This window comes from Myotis myotis, unplaced genomic scaffold, assembly GCF_014108235.1.
Source record: "Myotis myotis isolate mMyoMyo1 unplaced genomic scaffold, mMyoMyo1.p scaffold_m19_p_8, whole genome shotgun sequence".
Classification (NCBI taxonomy): domain Eukaryota; kingdom Metazoa; phylum Chordata; class Mammalia; order Chiroptera; family Vespertilionidae; genus Myotis; species Myotis myotis.
In genome coordinates this window covers 58459186-58481158 of record NW_023416390.1, presented here as the reverse complement: position 1 = coordinate 58481158, position 21973 = coordinate 58459186, and the positions used below count along the sequence as shown (strand labels likewise).

General features: G+C 39.5%; 1 protein-coding gene across 8 annotated transcripts in view; it reads left to right on the top strand.

Moving 5' to 3' along the window:
- The window catches only part of GPD2 (glycerol-3-phosphate dehydrogenase 2), a 140086-nt gene that overhangs the window by 49676 nt on the left and 68437 nt on the right, over window positions 1-21973 (top strand). For 7 of the 8 annotated variants that reach the window (XM_036320876.1, XM_036320875.1, XM_036320879.1 and 4 more), the window contains exons 3-4: window positions 8316-8487; window positions 21388-21512. In XM_036320876.1, coding sequence (XP_036176769.1) covers window positions 8316-8487; window positions 21388-21512 — 297 coding nt within the window. Of the gene's footprint in view, window positions 1-8315; window positions 8488-21382; window positions 21513-21973 lie in introns of those variants that run through there. The other variant, XM_036320882.1, reaches the window with a different exon arrangement.

Genomic DNA, 21973 nt, shown 5'->3' with positions numbered 1-21973 from the left:
TTGCTTGGTCATTTGATTCTTTGGGTCAGCATCTTTAAAAAATATATATTTTTATTGATTTCAGAGAGAGAGAGAGAGAGAGAGAGAGAGAGAGAGAGAGAGAAACATCAGTGATGAGAGAGATTGATTTCAGAGAGAGAGAGAGAGAGAGAGAGAGAGAGAGAGAGAGAGAGAGAAACATCAGTGATGAGAGAGAATCATTGATTGGCTGCCTCCTGCTTGCCCCACCCTGGGGACTGAGTCCATATCCCAGGCATGTGCCTGACTGGGAATTGAACGGTGACCTCCTGGTTCATAGGTCGACATTCAACCACTGAGCCATGCCTGCTGGGCTGGGTCAACATCTTACTCACCTGGGAGGGATGGGGAAAGAGTGAGCCTTCTTTTAGTTCTGTATCCACTTCCAGGTATATACATTGGGGAAGCTTTTAAGGAAAAGTGCTGTTTCTTGGAACCTGGTTGTCATCTTCATTGCCCTGGGTGGCTGGCTACAAGCTGAGCAGAGTCCATGGGTCTTCTGATTACACTGTCATTAATACTTTCCTGCATTGCTGGTGTCAGAGAAGCTGGTGGGTCTTGGGGTCCAGGTAACCCAAACATATAGGCAAAGATAACCTAGCAGAGGTGAGGACATGTGATTTAGAGTCAAACCTGGGATCAAAGTGTGATTCAGTGACTCAGTGACTTTCCTAAGGAATCACAAAACCCAGTTTCCTCTCTGGTCAAAGGCTGCCTCCCTTCTGTGGTAGCCATGACACCTAAAGGAGCTAGCATGTTAGAGTGTGTGGTCCAACAACAGTGAGGCAGTGACAACTCTCATCGCTTCCCTCTCTGCCTCTCGGATCTCAGGCTTCCTCTCCAGATTTGCTAATCCTCAGCGCCCTATGGGAATTGAAGAACAATGTCAAGTTTAGACACCTCCAAACACATATTCTATGTTTTAAAAATGTTTATTTGAAAACCAATGAAACATATTTCTTAAACCTCAGCTCATGTAGTCTATTATGATGTGAGCTTCTTTGAAGGCGGACAGAGCCAAAGGGTTTTCCCTATTTTTCAGCTATAAGAGCTTTTATAATGATATAGTACAATTGCTATTAAAGTTTCTCTGTGACTTCTCAAAGGAACCCAGCCACTTAACGGTTGTATAACACCTTCAAGGTGAACTAGAACTCCATTCTCAGCCACCCTGGAAGGATGGACTTGTCTTGTTTTCTCTTATCTGGTCCCCAGTGGAGATGACAGTCTACCCATTTGCAACCGTTCTTACAGAGTAATCATGAGTCCATCACCAAGTATGTTTACACTGAGAAATGTTGCTTACTGTCATGTAGTTACAGGAAAACCATCAGTTTAGGATCATAAAGTGACTCAGGAGGTGAAGGCCATTAAAACATCTTATGGTGCACTGTTAGGAGGTGCTTGTTGCATTTTACTTTCCAGGAATATACAGATATAGTCAGCCTGTTTCAGTGACAACAAAACACGAAGCAATTTCCCTTAAATTTAACGGTTCCATTATCAATGTGTGATTGAATCACAATATGGGAGTGAATGATAGTTGCAGCATGAAGTGATTTGCATGAAACCCTACTTTATACTCCAATTATTACTCTACATGATTACAGGGCAACCTGGTTGTTAATTGCCTGTGGTCTTTAAATATGCACTTCTTTCAGAAATAGACACTAATTATTAGATCTTGTTTTCGGTCTCACCCGAAGTTGCAAGTGTCTAGGCTTTTTTTTTTTTTTTTTAATTTGCAAGGCTAATGGTGCACAGGCATAGTGAAACAGATCTCATTCTGACTCCCATTCTGTTCTCTGGGATGTAAACTCTCAAAGACTATAAGCTTGGCTTTCAATTCCATGTCGGTGTTCAGTGTGCCAGTCTGTCTCTTGACAAAAGCTGTATGCTTTCTATCAGAACACTGGAAGAATTTTATCTTTTTCAAATGTATATAAAAATCTGCTTACACATTAATAAAACAGCTACTTCCTCATAGTCCATAATAATTAAATATAGTCAGAAATAACAACATGAAAATAATATTCTATATTAGATCTTCTAATTCTTCTAAGATAAGAATTTTTTTGTTGGGGAGCTGTAGTTGGAACTGTGCTAAGCAAAAGGCAGTTTGCTTTGTGTGTGTCTCCTTTCTTCTGGCAACAATGGCTGAGCTAGGAAATAGATTCTGAATCTGGTAGTACTGGGCCTGTCTTAGGTCAGGGTTGGCAAACTGCTGGTCCCGTAAGGGCCAGACTGGTCCCATGAAGCCAGTGAATGGGAATGCTGGGCTAACAAGAGCACAGGTCCTGCCTAAGGGAGAACTGCTGTTCCCTTTCAGCAGATTTATCTCAGATGGACATTTTCTAATTTTTACGTGGAACACAGCAGCTTTTAAATATTGGAAGTGCTTTTGAGAAAGTATTGTGCTGACTAATTGGCTAGTATGACTTCTGGCACATGCTATTGAATACGACTTCCTTCCCTGTTACTGTCACCCAGCTAATGTATTAGTTTATCTTGACCCGATTCAGCTGTCATTTCCAGGAAACTTTCTTAGGTCTGGATTGGGGTGCCACTTGTTGCTCTGGTATAGCCTCTTCTCTGTCTTAAATCCAGCCGTTCAGCGATATCATAATTTCCTTTTTATCTTTTTGTTTTGTCCTCCAGTGTGTAGATTCCTTGAGGGCCTGCAGTACATATTGATTGAGTGACAGTGGGTGAGATATCCTCCCAGGACACAGGAGAGAGATTGGTCTCTCAGGTGGTTTAGAATGGGTGGCCTGTCCAAGGCTTCTCCCAGAATCTCTGCATCAATCCTGCGATGGAGCCTGCCTCTCAGACTCCCATTTACTAAAACTGCCTTGGAAAGAAGGAGGGTGAGAAGAGGGCTGGGGAGATTTGGAGCACAAAGGCCTCTATTCTCAGAGCACGCTGTGACTTGCCACTGCTGTTTCCTTCCTGCTGCTTCTCTTCTTTATTTCCCCTCCATCAACATATTCTCAGGAAGGTAGAGTGCAGATGTGTTTTTGTGACTCAAAGCCATATGAAGCCAAAATGAGTCTTTCTCTTGTCATAATTAGAAGTAGGGCCTTAGGCTGTTTACTGACTCTAAAATAAACGTGGTGCTTAGCTTCTCAGTTGCAACACTTTCCAGCTTTTATGAAAAAAGTAAACAAAAATAAAATCTTATTTTAAATGTAGTGGCAGAAATTAAATAAATTATCCTCAATAGGACCGTATAGTTAAAAAAAAATTGTTTTGGGAGGACTGTTCAGCAAAACCTTCACAACAAAACCATACCCCAAAAAAACCCAAAAAACTTTCTGCATTTGGCAACCGGTGATAACTCATCCTATTATAACTATTTAGTCTGTTTCCTTATTTTTTTCCTCAGATTATATGTAGAGTCGGTATGGTATAGCAATATAAAACTTAGTATCCATTGCCAGGCTGTGTGGTTCAATTCCCAGCTCTACCATATAGAGTGCTTACCTTCTCTGTTACTTCTGTAAAATGGAGACCATAGTAGTGCCTAGCTCATAGGGTTATTGTGAGGATTAAATGAGTAGGGGGAAAAAAATCTTTATAATAGCGCCTGATACAGAATGGCTATAGTATATGTATTTACCTATTCTTTTTTTAGTAAAGTTTATTAATGTATTATTTGAGGTGCAATTTTTATGCAGTAAAATTCACCCTTTATAATATACTCTTCTGGGAATTTTGACAAGTACATAAACCATATAACCACCATCACAATCAAGATATATAACATTTCTATCATCCTTAAAAGTTCTCTCTTATCCTCTTTGTAGTCAATCTTCCCTGCCCCTAACACCCAAACCCTGGCAATCACTGGTGATCTGTTTTCTGACCCTATACATTTTTGCTTTACAGAACAGCATATAAGTGGAATCATATCATATATACACTTCTGAGTCTAGCTTCTTTCGCTTGGCACAGGGATTGGGAAACTTTTCAGTAAAGAGCTAGGTGGTAAATGTTTTAGGCTTGCAGGCCATATAGTCTCTGTTGATACTCGTTCTGCTATTGCAGTAATGGCTGATACATGAATGATGGTGTGTGGTCGTGTTTGAATAAAAGTTTATGTATTAAAACAGGTGGTAGTTGCCCTGGCCAGTGTCTCAGTTCCTTGAGCATCGTTCCATGAACCAAAAGGTTGCAGGTTTGATTCCCAGTCAGGGCACATACCCAGGTTGTGGATTAGGCTTTTGATCAGAGTGTGTATGGGAGGCAACGGATTGATGTTTCTCACACTGATGTTTCTCTCTCTTCCCCCTCCCTTCTTCTCTCTCTAAAATCAGTAAAAACACACACATACAAAACAAACAAACCCAAAACAAAAAATACAGGTGACAGCCAGATTTGGGTGGAAAACCATAATTTGGTGCTATGACTTAGCATAATGAATATGAGATTTATTCATATCATGTATCTATCAGTAGTTTGTTCTTTAGATTGTTGGTTATTACTCCATTGCATAGATATATAACAGTTTGTTTAGTCAGTTGAGTATGTTTGAGATTTTCCTGATTTTTGGCAATTATAAATAAAGCCACTGTAAACATGTTCCTACAGGTTTTTGTATTAATGTAGGTCTTCATTTCTCTTGAGTAATTATCTAGGAGAACTGCTAGATTGTATGGTACGTGTATGTTTCCCGTTATAGTATCCAAAACTCCCAAACTGTTTTCCAAAATAGCTGTATCACTTTGTGTTTCTTTCAGCAATGTAAGAGGGTTCCAACTGTGCGATACCCTCACCAGCACTGGTATTGTCTACTCTAAAAGACTGTGAGGAATCTTGGAAACTAGAGTAAAGATATTTACCTTTAACTTAAATTGAGTTGGAAACTTCTGAAAGGTTTTACACTTGGAAACAATGTTAGTTGGGTTTAAAAATTATTACCTTAGCTGCAGTGTAGATAATGACTTGGAAGGAGACACAGCAAATGTATGAAGATCTGAAGGAGGATATCATATTAGTATAAGCCCCTATACTATAGGGGAAAGGGAAGACACCTTGACTGGAAAGATGGCAGTGAAGATTAAGTGATTGGAGTTGGTAGAACTCAGTGATTCATCAAATATGGGGACTTGAGAGAGTGGTACACCCAACTACATGTATAATGGTACCTTCATGAGATGAGGAACATTGATAGGGAAAAAATGTATGGGGAGATAAAGTCATCAGTTCAATTTTGAAATATATGCGAGATGTCTAAATGCAGGTACCAAGTAGGTAGTTTGATATCTGGCTCTGAAATAAGGGAACAAAATTGGAAGTCAGTGTGGTATAAAAGATATCTGACAGTATGGAGGTTGAAGAGATTCTCTAAAGAGTTTTTAGTGATCTGAGAATAGTGACGGGGGCAGATCCAAGAGGAACCTCAGTGTTCAATGTTAGGTAGAGGGATGTCCAAAGGAAAGTAGGAGAGAGTTGTTAAAAGGAGAGAGAGAGAGAGAGAGAGAGAGAGAGAGAGAGAGAGAGAGAGAGAGAGAGAATTTCAACTCACAAGAGAGAGAGAGAGAGAGAGAGAGAGAGAGAGAGAGAGAGAGACAGACAGAATTTCAACTCATAAGATTGCCTCCCAGATGCCAAGGTGAGTGAACAGTTATGTGTGTGCTGAGATGACAAGTAAATCAGGGATAGAATGTGCTCATAAAATTTACTAGTAGAGCCGATACCAGTTTGGCTCAGTGGATAGAGCGTCGGCTTGCGGACTGAGGGGTCCCGGGTTCGATTCCGGTCAAGGGCATATACCTGGGTTGCGGGCATATCCCCAGTGGGAGATGTGCAGGAGGCAGCTGATCGATGTTTCTCTCTCATCGATGTTTCTAACTCTCTATCTCTCTCCCTTCCTCTTTGTGAAAAATCAATAAAATATATTTAAAAAAAATTTACTAGTAGAACTATAGTGGACATTAGCCAGTTTTGCTGGTAATGGTGGTGGTGCTCGTATGTATGTGAAAATTGATATTAGAATGAATTGAGGAGTGGGTAGGATGTGAGGCAGTAGAAAAAGCAAGGGCATACAGGGCTTTTAAGAACTTTTAGATTGATTATTAGAAACGTGTGTTAAAAGATGTTTTTGATTGTAAAGATGAGACAAATTAGAGCATGCTGGTGAGAAGGATGAGCAGGGGATGACGACAGAAAAATCAGTGTAGTCAATGGAATGACATACCCACAAGGCATGAGAGATACCCATCAATCAGATCTAGTAATCTTGCAGAAGTTCAGTTGAGTTTAATATTCATAGTTATCACCTGTGAACAGAGAAAAATATGGGGCTTTTAGCATTACCAAATTCTAATGAAGTATATCAAGATATATTGCATTAGAACTTGAATTTATTTTTCAAGTATTTCTTTTTTCCCCCCCAAGTATTTCTAGAAAACTTAAACAGAAAATGTCAGGAAAATTCTTTCACTGTGTGAAAACGCACTGACAGTTTAGTCACTTGTCAGTCTCGTGGCCCATTTGAAATCTTCCCTCATCAGAATGGCCATAGCTCAGTGCTGTGTGTGTGTGTGTGTGTGTGTGTGTGTGTGTGTAAATTATTTTTCCTCATTAAATGATCGAAGGTATAGACCATGACTAAAAGTTATTTTAGTCTCCACAGCACCTAGCAATTACATTTATTTAGTTTGTTGCCTTAAATGTATGTAAATGTGAACACAGGGAAATGGTTTTTAGCAGGTAATTAGGATAAGTTATATACTAGTAAAGGAGAATATGATTTTGTGGCTTGGCATCAGAATTAATAGCTTGAAAATTATGGTACCTGATTATAAGCTTTTGTTTTTATGATTCTTAGTAAAGTATGTTTTGAAAGTTCCCTTTTATATACTACTAGACTCAAACAACAATTCTTTGGTGGTGATACTTTATAGTTGACGAATTACTTTCATGTTACTGTATATTCAGGTGGAGGGTAGCTCAGAGAGGAAGAGAGAGAGACATCATAGGACATTATCCCATTCTACAGGGGAAGAAACCAAGGACCAGAGAGATCATGGGTCAAAAGTCACATTACTAGTAAACAAGAGTGCTAAGATCTAAACTAGGACCTGCTGACCCAACTCTAGATTTCTTTCAGCATACTCTATGGCTTCCAGATTTATTTTTATAGAAATCCAATTGGCCTGATTATAAGTAAATATGACCACAAGGAGGAGTTTGGTTTACTCTATTTAAATGAACAAAAATCACTTAGAACAATCTCTTGGTCAGCCATAGATCACCTTTTTCTTGAGCAAGCTGTGGCCTGTGGTTCTGGGAAAACACGGCATTATGGCTTGTCCAGATGCTGTGATTTAAAGAAAAGAATACAGAAGCGATATATCTGTGGGTAATGATCTCCCAGAGCCACACTAGCCAGCACTGTTCATTATAGTGAATGAACCTCATGTTAGCATTTTGGGGGAAAAAAACAGATACCTATTTTTCTAGGCCTTTGACTCTGACTTCTGACAGCTATTTTTTGTTTTGTTTTTTTTAAAGGCCAGCATCATTTTGGATTTAGGATGATAAGTTACATTCTAATGAGAGAAGGTCATTATTCTTTAGGGGGACTATGGCTGGATTTAATTATATTATTGTTAGAACTTTCAAAAATCAAAACAGTGTATATTAAATGTGTAAAATTTGTAATTTTATAGTAAAACACTTAATGGGCAAAGCTCTGACTACAATCTTTGAAAAATATCATTCCCGTTGGCCTTAGCTGATGATTTAAACTTGTGTTAAACAGATTCTTTTTAAACTTATAGACCCTCAAACTCTAGAATATATTTTCATCAGGGGAATTAAGGAATGAAGAGCACATACTTTTAAGAAATTGCAGAAAGTCATAAAGTACTTTTTAAAACCTCCTCCTCTCAAAACTTGTTAATGTTATTTGACCGAATTGCTGCTACTGGATAAAAACATATCCTTATATTCCCATATATTGTCTTAGACAAGGTGTTTGGGAATTGCTGTACGGTGTGGGGAATAATTAAACTTGTCTGTATATGAAACCAAATCAAGTAGTTGAGAGGTGGAATCTGAAACCAAGTGTTCCATGGCTCAGTAGTTGTGACTCACGGGGAAAAAACACACCTGGATTTTAAGGTCTTTTTTCTTCCCAAGACAGTTGGTGGCATAACTCTATGTGGCCTGTGGACTGAGGTCTAGCTCTGCTATTCCTTATCTCCTTGCAACTCTCTTTTAGCATGTTGTAAAATTTATTAAGTGAGCATTCTAGACAAACAACTGTAAATGGTCTCCTTTTACATCAGATGACCCTGGCCTATGTTAAAGCAGCCGAGAACGTTTCAGAACCAGTGAACAAGGATCCTCCTTCCCGAGAAGCTCAGATACTGACTTTGAGAAACACGCCTGAATTCGATGTCCTTGTCATTGGAGGAGGAGCGACAGGGTGTGGCTGTGCACTAGATGCTGTCACCAGAGGTAAGTCTGGTGTGGATGGACGTGACACAGATAAAGAAAGTTTCCACCTTTCTTCCCCAGTACACACACACGATCGGCCTCTATGCTGGCAGTCATGTTTCTGTTGCATTTACTAATTTTCCATCCTTTGTGAAGCACCTTCATATATTTTTTTGATGTAGGCAGTTGCACAGTTTTAAGATTAAATAGTACTGTTTTACACTGAAATGAATTTAAAAAGGAAAGTTTGTATTCCTGTGATTTTATGAGCTGATGTTCTTATAATTTTTTTAATACATAGTAAAGTAAATACATCTCAATGAAATCCTCCTATATAATAAAAGGCTAATATGCAAATCGACCAAATGGCAGAATGACCCGTCGCTATGACGTGCACTGACCGTAAGGGGGCAGACGCTCAACACAGGAGCTGTCCCCTGGTGGTCAGTGTGCTCCCACAGGGGGAGCACCGCTCAGCCACAAGCTGGGATCATGGCTGGCAAGCGATGGTGGTGGGAGCCTCCACGGCAGTGCTAAGGATGTCCAACTGCTGGCTTAGGCCCGTTCCCCACATCCCCTGTGGGCTCCTGGACTGCGAGAGGGCACAGGCCAGGCTGAGGGGCTCCCCCGCCACTGAGTGCACGAATTTTGTGCACTGGGCTTCTAGTAAGAAATATTTGTATATGATCTGAAATCACATTTATGTCAGTTAAGAGTAGAAAAGATTTATTAAAATGAATTATTCTATTAAAATAACTCTCTTTGTTCATGTATCTTTTAAAATAATTTCTTTAGTGAAATATGGACTGCAGTTTGGGAAACTCCAGTGTATGTGAATAAACTGTTGCTAATCTATTCTCTTTCAGTCACTCTATTAGTTAACATTAGGAAAGACATTAGAAAAGTTCATTAAAAATGGAAACATGACCCTAGCTTGTTTGACTTAGTGGATAGAGCTTCGGCCTGCGGACTGAAGGGTCCCAGGTTTGATTCCGGCCAAGGGCATGTGCCCAAGTTGCAGGCTTGATCCCCAGTAGGGGGCGTGCAGAAGTCAGCCAATAGTGATTCTCTCTCATCATTGATGTTTCTATCTCTCCCTCTCCCTTTCTCTCTGAAATTATTAAAAAAAAAAAAAAATGGAAACATGACATGGAAAGAAAGGCATTTTGGTTTGGAACACCAATGCTGTTACTTAAGATATATTTAATAGAATAATTTCTTTCCTCTGGTTATTAATGTGAAGTCACTTTCTCTCTCTCTCTCTCTCTCTCTCACACACACACACACACACACACACACACACACACACACACACTTGGGCAAATTAGTTAATTTCTCTCAGGTTCCTCAGCTTTCAAGTAAGGAAAAATACCTTCTGTCGATGATGTTGAGAGGATTAAATGTGTAGTCATGAAAATGGCTTGAAAACAGTGCACTCGGGGCGGGGGATCCCCTCAGCCCGGCCTGTGCCCTCTCGCAATCTTTACATACATACAATACACATTATTTTTGATGTGAGCCAAGTACTAAATCAGCTATGAGAATACAGAATAAGAAGATGTGGCCTTGCCCTCAAGAAGCTTATAATCTATTAATATTTGCTGAACAAATACTCTTTTTCCTTTGAGCAGTGAAAACAGTCAGTAGTGATCAGGACATTAACCAGTTAATGAATAGGTCAGCAGTTCTCAACCTGTGGGTCGCGACCCCTTTGGCGGTCGAACGACCCTTTCACAGGGGTCGCCTAAGACCATCCTGCATATCAGATATTTACATTATGATACATAACAGTAGCAACATTACAGTTATGAAGTAGCAACGAAAAAATAATTTTATGGTTGGGTCACAACATGAGGAACTGTATTTAAAGGGCCAGAAGGTTGAGAACCACTGGAATAGGTGATTGTGGATAGTGATAATTCTGGAGAGATAAGGGTTTCCAGAGTCTGAATGTTGACCAGACTTTTAATTTTTACAGTTAGTAACAGCCAAGAAAGTGCTGTACTTTTAATATCTCTTGGTATATTGACTGCTGTTTTTTTTTCAATAATTGACTTAATGTGTTTTTGATATATGTGGAATTGTGATTTATAAAGGGGATGGAGGAACCTTCTTTTTTTTATGCTGGTAGCTCTCTGGGGGTAGCCTTTATAATTAAAATGTATAGAGATGTTGAACTTAATCTATATTTATCCTTTTACTACCATTCCTGATCATATCAGTGGCCCTCTGAAGTGTGAAATAGTCATGGGCATTTGGTTAATGAATTGTGCATTGTTGCTGTTCATTCATGGAATTTGCTCTTTTATTATATTTGATGCTTCACTTAACAACAAATTTTGCTTTCTCTGCATTTGATATGTTTTTACCAAATTATTCCTGATTGTATCCATTAATCTTTAGTCACATTTGACAAAAATAAATTACTGTGATCTTTTAAAGTTACCAGTAATAATTAGATTTTTTCAGGACATCAAAGTTTTGGGGGAACATTAGATATCTAAGGGCTTGTATAAAAATGTTTGCACAAGCTTTTTGATAAAATACTATGCCCCAGTGCAATTTAGGTAATGGATAAACAAAGAGTACAAGGAAGAGGAAAAAGTTATGAAGTCTTCATAATGAACATTTATTTGCATTCTTACCATCTGCATTTTTTTGGGAATCAATTTTCATTTGGGATATTACGTTATAAACGTAATTTTCACAGTCCTCACGTTCTCCTACAGGTCTCTAGGGCTCATTAGAAATTGTTTCACTGTTTAACACTTCTGTGTCCAGTTCCTGGGGAGAAGCACAGCCTTGAAGCCCAGTTGTGGGCACTTTGTCCCCAAAGAGAGCTGGAATGAGGGGAAGCTGACAAATATATTCACACTCCCAGCATTCTTCAAGTTGTTTTTATTCAGTTCTTCATGTTCTTTTATGTGACTTTACTTATGTATCAGGAATCACCTAGTACGGTTTTGGTTTAAAACCTGATTTATAAATGTAACCTTTATGGTTTCTATTCAAATTCCAGAGAAGACTGCTTTTCACTGGAGGAAAATATTAATTATCAGTCTCTTGTTTAAAAATGTATGTATACTTTTAGTTTATGAGTGGGTCTAGCTAGCAATTCTGGAATTCTCACTACAGTTTCTTCAAGTTTTAGGCAGTACAGCACAGTGATTAAGGGCTCAGGTTGTAAACCCTGAACGAATTGGGATAAAATTTTGTCTTCATCCTTTACTAGCACCATGACTTTCCACAGGTGTCTTTTAAAAAAAATTTTTTTTGTAATTGATTTTGGAGAGGAAGGGTCAGGGAAAGAGAGAGAATCATCAATGATAAGAGAGAATCATTGATCGGCTGCCTCCTGCATGCCCCAGGCTGGGGATCGAGCCCGCTTTCCTGGGCATGTGCCCTGACCTGGAATCGAACCATGACCTTCTGGTTCATAGGTCCATGCTCAAATCTATGAGCCATGCCTGCTGGTCTCCTAACTGTACAGAGAACTCAGGTTTCTCAGACACAAATGAAGGAATGTAATAACACTCTTTTGCATAAGTAAAGGTTTACGAAAAGCAGAAGGTGTATGCATTGCAAGACAAAAGCAAGAAAGGGAGAGCTTTGGAAAATAGTGCAAACAGGTTTCTACCCCTTCCCCACTTCTACCTTCTCCCACCACGAGGGAATAGAAATTCCTATTTCAGGACAGTAGAATTGCAGCAGGTGAAAGTTTTCTGGACACTGCTAATTAGACTAGATTGCAAGTTTCTACTAAAGTTAATGTGGAGATTTAATGTAATTTTAATTAATATAGTGATTTTCTTTGGCAGGAGTAGAGAAACTTGTGCTAAAGTTTATCTGGAAAAATAAGCCTATGAGACTTACTAGATTAATTTTGAAGAAGAATAATGATAAAGAAGATAGAGATCGGTCAGATATTAAAGTTCTTCTAAAGCTAGTTTAATTAAAATAGTTTTTTTAAAGGAATAGAGGGATCAGTGAACAAAAGTAAGATTCTAAAATCAATCTAAATATATATAATTTAGAATATGGTAAAGACAACATTTCAGGTCTGTCGTTACTAGTTATTAATAAGTGATGCTGGAGTATCCACTTCCCCAAACACACACACACACACACACACACACACACACACACACACCCCAGAAATGTAGCGGTAGCAGAGACCCAGAGCCGAGTAGTCAGGCCCCCACAGCCTCTGTATTGCTGGGCTCTGGGGGCTAGAAATGGGCAAAGGAATCCAAGATTTCTTTTATCATAATCCAAGATTATGTTTATCATAATCCATGTGGATCAAGGATTTAACAAAATACTATAAAACTATAAGAAAGTATATGCAAATTTTTTAAAAATGGAGTAGGAAAGATGCTTTTAAGCAAGACACCAATAAAGCCATTGGTGTCTTTTGGAAAATCCTGCTAAATTTAATTTCATAAATATAAAACTTTATCTATAGCAGAATTATAATAAACATGTGATACCGAGAAATATTTGTAACATCAAATAGGGTTTGTGCCATAATTATTTTCAACTTTTCTACATCTATTGTTTTAGTATGTTATGGTGCACTGCATATACCTGGATTTTTATGCCAAATAGAGAGAATCTACCTTTTAAAGGTGAATTTGATCCATTTCCCTTTATTTGATTCCACATGCATTTATTTTGTATCTTGTTTTTTACTTTACTTTTTCCTCATTCTTTCCCTCTTTTGTATTAAAACAATGAGTATCGCTTTCTGTTTCCAGACCTTCACCTCTATAGATAGAGTTGCTACCACCACCCAGTCCCATCAGAGACTCTCCCAGAACCAAAGTGAGGCTCCTGCTCCTGTGTTGCTCTCGGGCACCCTGCAGACCAGCTGGTGGTACAGGCGCTGCTCTCCGGCTATCTGTCTTCCTGCCTCCTGGGCACATCCCAGCTGATAGTGCACAACCCGACAGTGGTTAGGAGGAGCCTTTCACAAAAGCCCGAGCCTTTCTTCAATCCTTGCATTCAAGTGCTAATCTGGCATCTTTACTTTTCCTTCCTGGGAGACTTCTATTCCTCTTACCCTTTAGGAACAGAAATCTTGGTTTCCTTTGCCTATTTCTAGCCCCAGAGCCAGCAAGACAGAGGCTGTGGGGGCTTGACTACTCAGCTCTGGGTCTCTGCTACTGCTACGTTTCTGGTCCATGGAGTGTTTATACATATAATTTTCTTTGTGTTTAGAGGAGTTCAAAGCTGGACTTAACAATGCAATATTCATCAAATTTCTATTTATACTAATATTTATAATAGCAAAAAATGGGTGCCTGGATTAATAAATTAGGTACATTCAGTTATTAAAAAGCAATTTATAAGTACTTACAAGGAAAATGGCTAAACTATATTGTAAGTTGAAAAACAAGTTGTGAAAAACACACACCAAAAAACATGTTATGAAGAGTGAGTTTGTTAATTGTATTTGTGTTTAAAGCTAAGCAGTATACAAGTTGTATACTTTCATAAGCTTGGAAAGTTTCTAGTAAGATACAGGGGGCATTTTTATAGTTAACGTTAGTTACCTTTGGGTTTTATAACTAGGAAGCCAGTGATGCATTATTCTCTCTTTGTATGCTTCTGTATTGTTTGGATATTCTTCCTCTCATTGAACATTGGCTGTTTTTATAATAAAACTAGAGGCCCGGTGCACGAAATTCATGTACAGATAGGGTCCGTAGACCTGGCTGGAGATTGGGGCCTTCCTTCCCTTGACTGTTAGCTGCCGGCCAGGGCCTTCCTTCGTCCACTCCCTGGTGGTCAGCTCACATCATAGTGAGCAGTCGAACTCCTGGTTGGTCAAACTCCTGAGGGGACAATGTGTATATTAGCCTTTTATTATATAGGAAAGTAAAAAGTAAAAGCAGCAATAGCAACTCCCTTATTTTCATGAAATTATATTATTACAATTAATGCTATGGCTTAATACATTTTTGAGTTGCTGTGTTTTTAAGGAAAACAGAGTATGCTAATGATATGTTCTAACTTCACGAATATCTCCGTTAATGGTTTATCTGTTTTCTAATATAAAAATAGAAATAGGTACTAAATAATACAATATTATACAATTCTATAAAATGCTAACATTCACTGTTAGAAAATACTAGTCCAAAGCACAGGATTCTGATCAGGAGGATTAAAAAGACAGGATTACTTTGCAGTTTTACAGGAGTGTTATATTTTAGAGAAACTGATCCTTCATTTAAAATGTTTAGCCTTTGGGTTAGTCCTTTTTCTTATTAATGGCAATGACTTTTTGAAATACAAGGGTAAGTGCCCAAAGCTTTTCTGAAGATAGATAAACTCCCCTTTCCTTAAATAATATCATTTTTCTTTCATGGGATATGTGGCATCAATACCCGTTCTATAGTACCAATGTACAGAATGTCTCAATTTTTAGATTTGTGTGTTATTACCTTGATGCCTGTGATGGTTATTTCATAGGGATTACTCTTTCCTTTCTATTGAAAAATAGCTAAAGTATGCCATATCTAAAATTTATTCTAGTGAATTAATTAAAGATGTAGAGTTTAAATGAAAATATAATCTTGCAGTTCTATCTGTGATACGAGGTAGGAAATAACCCAAAATTGAATAAGTAAATCATTGTAAATATATAGTGTAATATTATCCACACATTAAAATGAAATAATAGGAAAATATTTATTGACATGGAGAGTTGTTTACACTAAATATTGTTAAATGAAAAACAAAAAAAAGGAATACATCACATGATCCTAATTTGGAAAAATGTATGTATGTGATTATATACATGCATAGAAAATGTGAACATTTAAACACTCAAATGTCAACTGTGGTTGTCTCTGAGTGGTGTGATTACAGGAGAGTTTTATTTTGTTCTCCTTTTTTGCATTTATTATATTGAGCATGTTTTTATGCATAATAAGATAATCAGTAAAAGGCATTAAAATGTACTTCTGTTCTATTTTATGCTGTGAAAGTTAAATGTCGTATCATTCCTCCCCTTAGATGGTAATTATCCATCTATATTCATCCAACTCTCTTATTTTAAATTAAAAAACTTTTTAAAATTTCAATTACAGTTGACATACAATATTATACTAGTTTTAGGTGTATAACCTTGATTAGACATTTATATAACTTATGAAGTGATCTATAGACTTATTGGGTTGATCACTTCATCCAGCTGTCTTATTTTTAATTTTTAATATATTTTTATTGATTTCAGAGAGGAAGGGAGAGGCAGAGAGAGATAGAAACATCAATGATGAGAGAGAATCATTGATCGGTTGCCTCCTGCATACCCCACACTGTGGATTGTGCCCGCAATCTGGGCAGGTGCCCTGACCGGGAATTGAACCATGACCTCCTGGTTTATAGGTCAATGCTCAACCACTGAGCTACACCCGTGGCCACCCAGTGTAGCTGATCCATGAATTGGTTTACTTGGAAGTACTTGGTAGCTAGACCTTCTCATTGAAGTCTATAGGCAAAGCTATAAAGAGCTGTATTTAGTTCACACCCCTGCCCCACACAGAAGATACAATTTTAACTTGCTAAGAGATGGGCTGAAAGGTAGAGTTCAAGGTGGCTTTGTTCTTCTACTAGAGCTAATCCTTTTATTAGAGTAAGAATTACTCTAAGAATTTTAGAGTAATTTTACTCCATTATTAATACTTCACCACTGTCATGAAATTCCTGAAAATACCTACTAAAAGCAATCAATAATAAAAACAAATAAAGCAATAATAGCATCGTAAATGTTCTGGTTCCTCTCAACAGTGAGCTTATTGATTTCCATAAAGAAGTAACATCTGAAAAGAAAAGAAACAAAAACTATTTCTTATAAAATCTTGAACTAGTTGAATGAATTACCTAAATGGAGGGAGGCCAGCCCTTCATTGCCAGCCATGTGGGGCGGCATTCTCTCTGTTCTGAAGGGAGACCTTTGCGAGCTCCTCAAATACAGCCAGGAGTAGAGGCTTGAAGACTGGGGACGTTATTTCTGATGTCCTTCAAATTTGTTTTCCTTAAGAATACAAAATGTTAGCATTGATTGTCACTTAAAAATACTGTTCATTCTTTTTGAGAAGATAAAACAGCACCCTCTTTTTACTTCCTTGCTTTATGCTTAATGTATCAGAAAACTAAACTCTTAATTTTAGATCAGTATTTTGTTTTTCTTCAGATCAATAATTTTTGAGGGGAGAAAAAATTTGCATTTTGAGAGGTGGAACAGAAAGGAACATCCTATATAATAAAAGCTTAGTATGCTAAGTGTCTGATCGTCCAGTCGTCCGTTAAACCAATCAAAGTGTAATATGCTAATGATATGCTAAGGCCGTTCAACCACTTGCTATGACCACCAGGGGGCAGACGCTCCAACCATTAGGTTAGCTTGCTGCTGGGATCTGTCTGATCGGGACTGAGCAAGATGAGCTGGATGTGCCCTGGAGCCCTCCTGTGGTCCCTTCCTGGCTGGCCAACCTCCTGCGTCCCTCCCCGGCCCCAATCATGCACTGGTGGGGTCCCTTAACCTGGCCTGCGCCCTCTCCCAATCTGGGACTCCTCAGGGGATGTCGGAGAGCCAGTTTCAGCCGGATCTCACAGGCCAGGCTGAGGGACCCCACTGGTGCACGAATTCATGCACTGGGCCTCTAGTGTTAGATAATGGTTAATCAGCTAAAGAATGTATTTTGAGAAACGGTTATAACTTCTAGTAATGTCTTGACTTTACATTGCCCCCCCCTTCTATCATTCTTGTCAACAAAAATAAGAAATTCAGAACATTTAGCATATAGCATCAGTTTAAATTTTTAAAATATTTTTTTCTAGACTATTTAGTTTTTTTGTGGTTCCAAAAAACTTTTGGTAATGCTTTTACATTACATTAATATATCAATGTAGCTACAATTTGATTTTTATGTTTTTTGCTCTGGAAGGAACAGTACCATTTCTCATCAGGAATCCTGGTGGGTAGCTTGATGATATGACACTAGAAATAATGGGACAAGAACAACAGCGTGGTTTGACAGAGAAGCCCATTTTAACTTTTGTTGGTATTCACTAGGGTTTCTCACATACGTACATGTGAATAACTTTTTAAAATGCCCAATACTTGCAAAAGCAGTTTTGAGGCTTTAAAGTGTTAGGTCTCACTTATCTATCCTGAAATATCTTCCTGAGATGGCTTGCTAATTCCTAGAGTAGTTCCCTGCCTCACACTGTCAGTTTGGGAAAGGAAAAAAAAAAAAAGTGTTCTGTTAACACAGGTCCGTAAAATTCTCTCTTCCTATCCCGCTCCAATATCATCTTTAGCCCTGTAAGGCTGGCATCATCACTGCCCTGCGCCTGCTCAGGCGGGCCCCCCTAAGTGCCCTCCTGCCTCCAGCTCTTCTCCTCCTCCAGCCCTGCCCTCCAGGCCCACTCTTAGAGAAATCTTTCTAGAACATTCATCTGATTTCTCAGCTTAAAGCACTTTGGTGGTTCTCCTGATAGGCAGCAGAGTAGCATTTCTCAAAAACAATATCTGAGAACCTCTGGAAGATTTTCAGTTTATTCCTCTTTTTGTAATGATAAAAAGAAAAAAAATCAGCAAGCACGCCCTTATTCTTCCAAACGGATACATGGTGACTGAGCACAGGATTCAAGTTCATGCTCATGTGAGAGAATCATTGATTGTCTGCCTCCTGCACGCCCCCTACTGGGGGTTGAGCCGGCAACCGGGGCATGTGCCCTGACCAGGATTCGAATTGTGACCTCCTGGTCCATAGGTTGATGCTCAACCATTGAGCCACACCAGCTGGGCTGATGCCAGATCTTGTACTTTCGAAGGAAGCATTTGCTTCTCAAACTGATCCATGCCTTTCAGCCATGTTCACAGAGGCATTTCCTTTTGAGGAGACTGGATATTACTTCACTTGTGAGACAGTGGCCCACAGGACAGGATCCTGCCCCAAAGTAGACGAAAGCCTCTACTCCTGGCTATATTTGAGGAGCTCACAAAGGCCTTCCTTCAGAGCAGAGAGAATGCCTCCCCACATGGCTGGCAATGAAGGGCTGGCCTCCCTCCATTTAGGTAATTCATTCAACTAGTCCAAGATTTTATGAGAAATAGTTTTTGTTTCTTTTCTTTTCAGACATTACTTCTTTATGGAAATCAATAAGCTCTATCACTGCTGAGATGAACTAGAACATTTATGATGCTATTATGTCTTTATTTGTGATAGGCCTTTTACAACCCCCCCCCGCCCCAAGTCCTTCCCATCGCCCCTTGAACCCTGCACTCCAGCCCCTGAGGAGGGACAAGTGGCTGCTACAAAAGTTGGGCCATTTCAAGCATTTGCCTTTTTCTTGCTTAAGCTGATCTTGGCCGGTGATCCACTTTCCCTCCATCTCTCTGCAGCACACTCCTCTGTAGACGCAGGCTTTCTTGAACACCCATCCTAGGTATTTAAAAACTCCTGCCTCGGCTGTTGTTCTTGTTCTTAGAGGGAATTGCGCCATCAATAAACTACCCTAAAACGCAGTGGCTTGAAACCACATTTATTATCCCAGTTTCAGGGGGCCAGGCGTCTGCGTGTGCCCTGGCCTGCCTCTGGCTCGGAGCCTCTCACAGGATGCCGTGCTTCCGAGCAAGTCACATGCTTGTTGGCAGGACCAGGGCCTCACAGGTTGTTGGCCCGAGGCCTCCATTCCTCATGACCTGCTGGCTGGGGCGTCCTGTGGTTCCTTGACTCAACATGGGAGCTTGCTTCTTCTGAGTGGATAAAAAGGACAAGGAAACGTTTGTAACTGAACACAGGAGTCATGTGCCATTGTTCTTGCTGTGCCCCCCTCATTAGAAGCCAGGCACGAGGCCTAGCCCACACACCAGGGTGGGGGATTAGACACTAGAAAGTGGGCATTATGGGGCACTAAGATGCCCTCTACCACAGCCAGCAGGATGCCTTTGGGCAGGCCCACGCGGGGAGCCAGGGGCTGGCTTGGAGGCTGCTTGACCGTTCTCAGTCTGATGTCCCTGCCTCTCATGGTACGGGCGTCTCGATGCCAAGACTGTGGTTCCGAGGTTGAAAGAGAGGTCTATATTATACAATCTGGCTCTTAAATGCCATTTGAAAGTCACATCCCCCCACCCCTCACCCCACCCCCAATCTGATCACAACTGAAGAGAAACAGTCTAGTTTAGAGCTAGAAAAACTCTGTGTTGGACTTACTAAGGCAAGGTGATATAGCTCACCAAGACAGTGCATTTGTAAGAGAATACAAATGTAATCTTGATTACAGTACTTTGAGGCTTATGTCCTGAATTTACCTGCTAAGCCAGAGTAAGGTAAGAGTCCTCTGTATTTTCAAATGTAGTACCTATGAAATCCGGTGGCACTTTCTGCCCCTCTCTTTGGCCTGGGAGCTACTTGACACCTCAGTCCATGCCTAATTCATTTCTGGCATCATCACTTAGCTCTAAGTTGGCACTAAGCTCTCAATATTCTTAAGTACTAATTTGGTATAGTTTATTTTTTATTTTTTTATAATGCACCCAGTACTACATTTACTAAACTCTGATAGGGTATTCATACTTGAGAATTTTACAGATCTTTCTCTGGCATAAATGCTTAAAAGAGGGACCTGGGTCTATGATACCTGTAATTTCTGTGTTATTTAGCTCCTTAGTTAGAGCACTAGCACTTTTTGCCCTTGGAATCAAAGTTCTCTTCTTTCCTCTCCACGGCTTCCAAATATTTTGTCCTTTTGAGTCAAGGGAATTGGCCTGATTTTATGATGACATTTGGGTACGATATTTAAACTGTTAAAAGTTATAAAAACGACCCTTTGGTATTAAATGTAATGAATGGCTCTGAATTGAATACACGCACAAGTTCTCTTATATGAGCTTTGTGAGCCCAAACTGCTCCAGTTACATATTCTCATTGTAATTGGATTCCATGACATTCTCTCATCCCCAAGAGTGTGCCAGGCCATGAAAACTCCTCATGGCTCGGTGTTGATATATACTTTGGGCCTTTTGAAGTTTTGAATTTCATCTCTAACTAGCGTATGGATCTCACCGTACTGCTGCTCCTACCCAACGCTGGAGAGATAGGGGTGTCTCTGCAAGAAAACCAAACCAAAGCAAACTAATTTAATCTCTAAGAGATTTGTTGCAACCCTCACAGGAAGGGGGGGGGGGGGAGGGAGGGACAGCTTCTGGAACTGACCTTTCTTTGCCCAGCCTCACCTTTACCAAGAATATTGTCCTTCCTTGGGTTCATTTGTTCCGGCTTGTATTTTTCTTTGTAAGTCCACAATATTATGCTTGGATGTCTTACATTAGACCAGGAACTCCTCAATATCAGGGGTTAATTTTCTTCTTCTTCTGTTGTGATAGCTTTGATCTCTTTTCCCATTTTATAACCTCTAAAACACCATTCTAGAAATAGGAGCCAACACATACGAGGGCTAGTCTAGACTCATTGATGATGCGTTAGAGTAGATTGGAGATGTGGGGCTGGAACACGCCTGGACTCCTGTAGTGAGGGATGAATGGGAGTTCCAGAAGGACTTGTGAAAATGACTGAGTTAGCCTCCTGGGTAAAGATGGGTGCAGGCTCTCCTTGGACCCTCTAAAAGCACCAGAGTTTGTGACTGCCCTGAAATTGTACTGTGATATTTCCTAGTTGTGATTCATTCACCGTTTAATATGCTTCTAGTTCTGCTTTGACTTTTCCCCCAGGAAGAGACTAAAATCTCTTCATTATAATATAGACAGTGTACCGCACTTGGAATACAAATTTATCCATGTTCAGAGTAATTTTTCTTGTGATTGTCTCTACCCTGGAGAAGCGCCTTTAATGAATTACATACAAATTGTGTAATTTAAGAAGTTAATTTGGTTTTCTGGTTACACAGGACTAAAAACAGCCCTTGTAGAAAGAGATGATTTCTCATCGGGGACCAGCAGCAGAAGCACTAAATTGATCCATGGTGGTGTGAGATATCTTCAGAAGGCTATCATGAAGTTGGATATTGAGCAGGTAATTGTGTATGCTGGTTGTTAAACAAAAATTGCGACTATGCTTTTTTCTACCCAATTAAATCATTTTTTTTTTTTAATGGCTCCTAACATTTCTTCCTGTTGGAAATACCTATTTAGTGTAGTCTGCTGGAATATCTTTCAGGAGAGGCGTGCGGGTTCTTTCCTGTGGTATTATGTTTATGGGCGATCGGGGGCTTTTTCTGCACAGGCATGTCAAAGTAGCAGATTTACAAAATCACTTTTGGGGGTGTTGCCTTTTAACAACGGTGATTGTTTTTTTTTTCTTCTTTTTTTGTTTTTGTTTGCCAATAGCCACCAAATTGCTACTTCCCCAGAGTAATACAGGGGAAGTATTACTCTGTATTACTGTGCTGTAGTACGGGGGGGAGGGGGGGTATTAAATTGATCCTCTTGACTGAAACTGCAGCCATACGTTAATCTTGTCGCTGACATTCTGAA